Source organism: Staurois parvus, unplaced genomic scaffold (assembly GCF_062004578.1).
Source record: "Staurois parvus isolate SC_StPar_1 unplaced genomic scaffold, SC_StPar_1.0 ptg000209l, whole genome shotgun sequence".
Lineage (NCBI taxonomy): Eukaryota > Metazoa > Chordata > Amphibia > Anura > Ranidae > Staurois > Staurois parvus.
The window spans coordinates 5,819,459-5,827,110 of NW_028318005.1; the positions used below are offsets into that span (position 1 = coordinate 5,819,459).

The following is a 7,652-nucleotide window of genomic DNA, read 5'->3' on the forward strand; positions in this document are numbered from 1 at the left end:
CCTTGAGAATGATACAATTCTACTCTGCAGAAATGAATGATCTCATGGCTTGGATTCATCATTCAAGTCCCTGGCTCTGTAGACAGAGAGAGCAATGACAGAACCCCAACTAGAATTTCTACTAAATCCTTCCTCAGTATTGGATACCTGGAAGGAGGCAACCCATCTATGGATATAATTCACCTATGGGCTCTTGGAAAGAGATGGCTCACCTATGTATTCAACCCATCTTTGAACACCTGGAAGGGGAGGAGTTGCCTACGTGCCTTGAGAAGGAGAAGAGGCACCTATGGGCACCTGGAAGGAGAACATCTAGCTACAGATATAGCTACGGACGCCTGGAAGGAGAAGACCCAGCTACGGACGCCTGGAAGGAGAAGACCCAGCTACGGACGCCTGGAAGGAGAAGACCCAGCTACGGACGCCTGGAAGGAGAAGACCCAGCTACGGACGCCTGGAAGGAGAAGACCCAGCTACGGACGCCTGGAAGGAGAAGACCCACCTATGGGAACCTATATCAAAACAAAATTTAAAAAAAAAAAAAGACATTAGAAAGGATTTAGAAAACACAACAAGGCTCATTAACACAGGAAATCAAAATACCAATAAACCCTGACAGATCAATGAGTCAGAAATGTTGCATTTCACACATTCGCACCATTGGGGGATAAATGATCCAGGATTATGTCCTGAACATTGAGAAAGACATGCACTACCCGTTCACCCGGTGTTATTGAGACCCCTTCCCATGAGACTGATGCAATTCTACTCTCCAAGAGTGAATGATCTCAGGGCTTGGATTCACGATTCAAGTCCCTGACTCTGTAGACGGTGACAGCAATGACAGAAACCCAACTAGACGTCCTACTAAATCCTTCCTCAGTACTGGACACCTGGAATGAAGCGACCCACCTATGGTCATAATTCATCCATGGGCTACTGAAAAGTGATGGTTCACCTATGAACACAACCCATTTTTGTACACCTGGAAGAAGACTCGCCTATGGACACCTGGATGGAGAAGACCCACCTACTGGCCCTTGAAGGAGACAACCCGCCTACTGGCCCCTTGAAGGAGACAACCCACCTATGGGTCCCTTGAAGGAAACAACCCACCTACGGGCACCTGGAAGAAGACCTACCTATATAAACTTGGAAGGGGGAGACCCACCTACGGACACCTGGCAGAAGACCCACCTACTGGCACCTAGCATAAGAAGACCCACTTACGGGCACCTACCACGAGAAGACCCACCTACGGGCACCTGGAAGGAGAAGACCCACCTACGGGCACCTGGAAGGAAAAGACCCACCTACGGGCACCTGGAAGGAAAAGACCCACCTACGGGCACCTGGAAGGAAAAGACCCACCTACGGGCACCTGGAAGGAAAAGACCCACCTACGGGCACCTGGAAGGAAAAGACCCACCTACGGGCACCTGGAAGGAAAAGACCCACCTACGGGCACCTGGAAGGAAAAGACCCACCTACGGGCACCTGGAAGGAGAAGACCCACCTACGGGCACCTGGAAGGAGAAGACCCACCTACTGGCATCTAGCACGAGAAGACCCACCTACAGGCACCTGGAAGGAGAAGACCCACCTACGGGCACCTGGAAGGAGAAGACCCACCTACTGGCATCTAGCACGAGAAGACCCACCTACAGGCACCTGGAAGGAGAAGACCCACCTACGGGCACCTTGAAGGAGAAGACCCACCTATAGGCACCAGCTTGATGTTCTCCTTTTCCAGGACCTCAGAGACACTGTCCAGCTGCATGTGGCTGAAGGTAGGTCTCTGGTGGTGTTCTCTGTACATCCTCTTCTGGCTCAGCACCTCCAGCAGGGCGATCAGTCGGAGTCCATCGCTCAGTTCGGTCTGCAGGTTTCCGATCCTCCTGTTCACACATTTCTTGTTACACCAGCGGGTGACGGTGTTCTGCTGGATCTTCTTCCATGGCGCGTCCTCCTCCAGGTCCTTCCCGGTCACCGGCATCGTACGGGAGATAACAGAGCACATAGCCGCCTTCTTTCCGTTCGTGTAATAACAATGGCGCAGTCCTTGGATCAACTACTATGGCGCATGTGCGATCAGACTCCGCCTCCTCTCCAGGATCTCCTACCGAGTCGGATCCATTGCTGGGTGAGTGGCGCCATCTGCTGGGCGCTGGATTCCACAGCGGCTACTGACAGCCGGAGACATCTCCACAGCGGCAGCTCTACCTCTCTGCATCGCTCCTCTAAAAACATTTCCTATTAATAATAATAAACAATGTCATTGAGTTTGGTGAAACTTTCTGATTGCATTTGTTGATTTAAAACCTCATCAGAGCCTGAGATAGAAATCAATGTACACTGCTCCAAAAAATGAAAGGAACACAGAAAACCCATCAGATCTCAATGGGGAAACATATCATGCTGGATATATATACTGACAGGGAAGGGGTCATGTGTTAGGAATGTAAGGATGCCCCATCGTTTGATGGAAATGAAAATGATCAACCTACAGAGGACTGAATTCAAAGACGCCCCGAAAATCAAAGTGAAAAAATGATGCAGCAGGCTAGTCCATTTTGCTGAAATTTCATTGCAACAACTCAGAATGATCCTCAGTAGTTTGTATGGCCCCCACGTGCTTGTATGCATGCCTGACAACGTCGGGACATACTCCTAATGAGACGAGAGTTGGTGTCCTGGGGTATTTCCTCCCAGATCTGGACCAGGACATCACTGAGCTCCTGGACAGTCTGAAGTGCAACCTGGCGACGTCCGATGGACTGAAACATAATATCCCAGAGGTGTTCTATTGGATGTAGGTCAGGCGAGCGTGGAGGCCATTCAATGGTATCAATTCCTTCATCCTCCAGGAACTGCCTGCATACTCTCACCACATGAGGCTGGGCATTATTGTGCACCACGAGGAACCCAGGACCTCCTGCACCAGCGTAGTGTCTGACAATGGGTCCAAGGAGTTCATCCCGATACCTAATGGCAGTCAAGGTGCCATTGTCTAGCCTGTAGAGGTCTGTGCGTTCCTCTATGGATATGCCTCCTCAGACCATCACTGACCCACCACCAAAACGGTCATGCTGAATGATGTTACAGGCAGCATAACTTTCTCCATGGCTTCTCCAGACCCTTTCACGTCTATCACATGTGCTCAGGGTGAACCTGCTTTCATCTGTGAAAAGCACAGGGCATTGGTGGTGGACCTGACAATTCTGCTGTTCAATGGCAAATGCCAATCAAGCTCTGTGGTGCTGGGCAGTGAGTACAGGAAATGTATATTATATAGGGCGCGCTTGTTGGAGCCCAACCTCTATAGCTGTAAGATAAAGGTGCCAGATGGATATCAGGGATGGATGGATGGAAGCAGTAACACTGAGGCAGCTCTTCTTAGAATGGAAGCAAGGCTCTAATGCAGTAACAAGAAAAAGAGAGGAAGGCGCCTCTAAGTGCAGTATTGACAATTTATTCAGTAAACAATGGAAAATTTGCACTTACAAGATAAATGGTTAAAAAGACTCATCGTGTGGTAATTAGATCCAGGCTATTTGGCCGTATTTCCCATGTGGATCACAGGAGTGCAGTTCGTTCTTCACTCCTGTGACCCATTTTCAGCCGACAGCAGACTGAAGCTGGTTCAGTCTGGGGATAGATCCTGACTTTAAAGTCGGGATCCACCCCAGAGTCTGGAGCAGAACCTGACTCAGCCTCTCAGTGATATGCTGAGAGCTTGAGCCAGCCGCTCCCTCCCCTTCTACAGCACGGCAGTCGTGGGGGGTTGACAGTGGTGACTGACAATCACGACTCTCTGCTAAGAGCGGCTGTAAGAATTTAGCAATTAGTGGTCATGTGATTACTGAGTTCTTACACTCAGAGCTGACGGGGACAGATGCAGCATCAGACCAATCCGCCTAGGTAAGTATGATTTAAAAATTAAATAAACACTATATTTCTATTTTAAGGAAATCCTGCTAATAATGACTATATCTACAATTCATGATACATTAGTGTGATGGTCAGTAGGAAGAATGCTTCTTACACTTGTGGTCACTGGGGGGAATCCAGTCCTTCACCTCTATAAAGAAAGCTAAAAAGATCAATGGTGTCAGAGGGAACCTATCTTAGAGGTAGACATTGCTCATTGTTCAAGGAACCCCTACCAACCTCTGTAGGAACCCTGGTCTGGAAACCCTGTTTTACAGAGCAGTCTAATAGGAAGGAAACCAGATGGAAGATGATGCCTTCTACAGATGAAGAGAAGCTCCAAGAACACCTCAGTATGAAAAGAGGAGATCTTGTTCTAAATGTACTTTATAAAAAAGGAAATAGGGGTCAGTTAATGTCTTTATAATTTTACAAACATGTAATCAGTTCATAGTTAGAATTCAGGCACAACAATTTGAGGTTCACAGCTTTGTGAGGGGGCAGCTTGCATGTTGTGCTTGCAGAACTCCAGTTTGAATGTTAATACCCATCACATTTGAAGAAAAAGGGGTCTTCAGTTCTGTCCAATCTAGTGCCATCGCAGGTCCTTGTTTTCTACTCTGGTGGTGGCTGTAGCTGTCCCTTACTCCTTCACTGAACATATCTCATGCACCATTCATTGCACTACTATTGTGAGGTGAGGCTGGAATGATGCACCCCTCCCAGGGACAGCTCCATGTCATCCTGGGCTCAAAGGAGGTGAGTTAAATGGTAATGGCTGTCATTCAGTCTGGAAGAGTAGCAACATCTACTGGAGAAGTGGACCTTCTATAGGGGACAGTATTTTTTTTCTTTTTTTTCATTCATGGGCAGTTTATATTTCCTTTTACATAATACCTGGAGTTCTACTAAAAATGTCTTAATTGTTTATTGCTTCATTATAGTTGAGTCTTGTCCCCAGGTCTGTTTGTGACCTAAAAAATGTCTCTCTTAAAACACCACCTACCAGGGGCGGACTGACAACTCATGGGGCCCCCGGGCAATAGGGGATGATGGGGCCCCTGTTTCCTTGCCCACACTCAAAAAAGCCTATAAAAAAAGGTACCAGGGGCATTTCATGGGTCCCCCTACTGACCCCGGGCCCTCGGGCAGTGCCTGAGTGCTTGAATGGTCAGTTCGCACCTACCCTCCTTCCTTGCTGTTACTCACTGTTGCCGAATTCCCTCACCACTCTGCTCATCTGTTAGATGTACATGATATTTCTGGATTTGGGGGTGCATGCGATCTTTCCTTTCAGAGTACAGTTCTCGATCCTGGGTGGCTAATTGCCACCATAATGTGTGAGAAAGGGGGCAGATCATAAACCCTGTGTAAGACTGACTATAGACCAAAATGAAAAAAATAGACTATATGAAAAATTATGTGAGCATTAGTAATAGTAGCCAGTACTGTGTATAAAAAGGTAACCAGACATGTAAAACCGCTGAGATATTGTCAGTTATGTAACTTTCCTGAGCACACTGTTGTTTATGTCATCGGCACATGGAGGCAAAATGGGGTAGCGACGTGTCAGCTGATTTGTTCTATGGGACTGCTGGACAAGATCTGAGCTGTGAGTTGGAAGTTATTCCTACCAACAAGTCCACATAAATATGAGGGATATTGAAGTCAAATCAGGACTTTTGAGTTTATATAAAAAAAGAACAAATTTCAAGGAGTGGAAATTGCATTTATTTTTTGACATACTCCTCTGCTACATTTATACACTTATCCTACATTTTTAACTAATGTCTGGAAAGCTTTGGCATAGAAAGATTTGTCAAATACGCCTGAACCATCCTAGGACAGCCTGCTTCACTTCATCATCACTGTGTTCACTGTTCCCACAGAAAGATTTGTCTCTTATGCAATTTCACGACAGGTTATACGTCGATTATCCAGGATCAGGCGTTCCACACGCTGAATATTCACAGGAATGACTGCTGTGGGCTGGGAAACACCATGGCCAGGATCGTCACTGACGGATGTACAGCTATCTTTGAAACATCTACACCACTCAAATGTCTTACTGCCGGGAGACAATCATTGGCCAGGACCGCACAGCACAGACCGGCAGGCACGTACAGCACAGCCAGACCGGCAGGCACGTACAAGCAATCCTTGCCCGAGCAAGTGGATCATGTACTAGGTAGGTGATTCAGTGCAGGGAGGCCTCTCTGTCACCGTATAACTAAGTTATACAGTCAGCAGCCCCTTCTTTTTTAAATGATTAAGCTATTCGGACAGTCTGGTGAAGGGGGTAAGGAGACATATTGAGCACTCATTTAGGGGTCAGCAATCATGAAAAGGTTACAAACTCCTTGGTCGATGGTCGTCCCGGCACATAGGAAGAAAGGGGAGAGGGTGTACAGAATGTCCCCAAAAATGTATTTTTCTCCTTGTATGATTGGCTCATTGGTTTTCCCAGAAGTCTGCACTAAGATATAAGTCAAATTTTAAGCATCCTCTTCAACAGAAATTTCAGTTTTGGTGAGACACTTCCCAAGGGTTAAATACTTCTAAAGAGATGCAAGACCCTGCAGCTATTCTCACTTGACAACTAAGCATGCACCAAGTGATTATAATGAACCAATCCCTCCCATTCAGAATCAGTATGTAATAGACATTGTGAAACAAACAGCTATTTTTCCAGAGCCTTTCACATTGTTGCATATAAGAAAGTTTCTAGGCTGACTCCATGAGCATGTTGTAAATGTAGAGCTATCCCTGAAAGGGCCTGCTGGTAATAGCTGTTTTTTTCCATAAAGTACAAAGGCTGCCCATCTCCACAAGCACCAGTCCATGCATATCAGCTCCAGTAACACAGTCTAGGGGATGTCTTTTTAAGATTTAAAATCCTTTAAAAAGGAGAGGGGTTTAGGTTACAGGATACACCAAAACAATCAGTAGCAATAATGGAGTACAAATCTCTCTTTAATCTTTTAGCAGCAGCTTTTGGTAGGTAATTAGGAATGGTCAAGAACCCTACAGCAGCAGTCCATATGGCCACTTCTGCTTAGTTCCCTTACAGCACAGGCAGACCCAAAAGTCCACAGTAGGGTCTTTACTCACAATCTCCCAGAAACTGTCTGTCACCCAGCATCGACAGTAGATCCTCAGTAAGAGAGATAAAAGATCCTTTCTCCGGACCAGGACTTCAAGATAATGCTCTACAGCAGAAATCCAATAGCAATCTCCTCTAGGCCCTAAGCCCACCTCCTGCTCAGGCCCAAATTGAAACTCCTTAGATCACTTCATCTGTCATCTGCAGCAGCAGCCCCCTAGAATCATGGAACCCTCCTGGGAAGAAGAACACTCACCCAGAGCTTCCCAAACATTTATCTCCTCCCAAGCCACCTTCCGGATGCCTATTTCCAGGCATCTGCATCTCCCTGCCCTAGTTTTCTGGAAGCTTCTTCCAGAAAGAGGTGGGAGAAATCAAACATCCAGCTTAGGAAATCCTGAACAGACAAAAAGAATCAATCACTGCTCCACTCACAGTGAAGCCAAAAATTAAAATAACTGAGCAGCCTAATTAGAGGAGTACTACAACAAGAATAGAAATTATTTTCTGAGAAGCCTCATTAGACCTGCATGTCGACACACACAATGTTGTGGATATCAGTCATGGCCTCATCAAAGTGTGTGTATATATATATATATATATATATATATATATATAT

The 7,652-nt window shown here is 46.4% G+C and overlaps 1 protein-coding gene across 2 annotated transcripts in view; it reads right to left on the reverse strand.

Annotated features, from left to right (window-relative positions):
- Positions 1-2,094, reverse strand: part of LOC149461118 (filamin-B-like) — a 73,184-nt gene extending 71,090 nt beyond the window's left edge. The window contains exons 1-2 of one of the 2 annotated variants that reach the window (XM_089678711.1): positions 1,720-2,094; positions 213-512 (exon numbers count right to left, since the gene is read on the reverse strand). In XM_089678711.1, coding sequence (XP_089534837.1) covers positions 445-512; positions 1,720-2,020 — 369 coding nt within the window. In that variant the 5' untranslated portion in view covers positions 2,021-2,094 and the 3' untranslated portion in view covers positions 213-444. The remainder of the gene's footprint in view (positions 1-212; positions 513-1,719) is intronic. The other variant, XR_016312936.1, reaches the window with a different exon arrangement.
- Between the last annotated feature and the right edge of the window lie 5,558 nt (positions 2,095-7,652).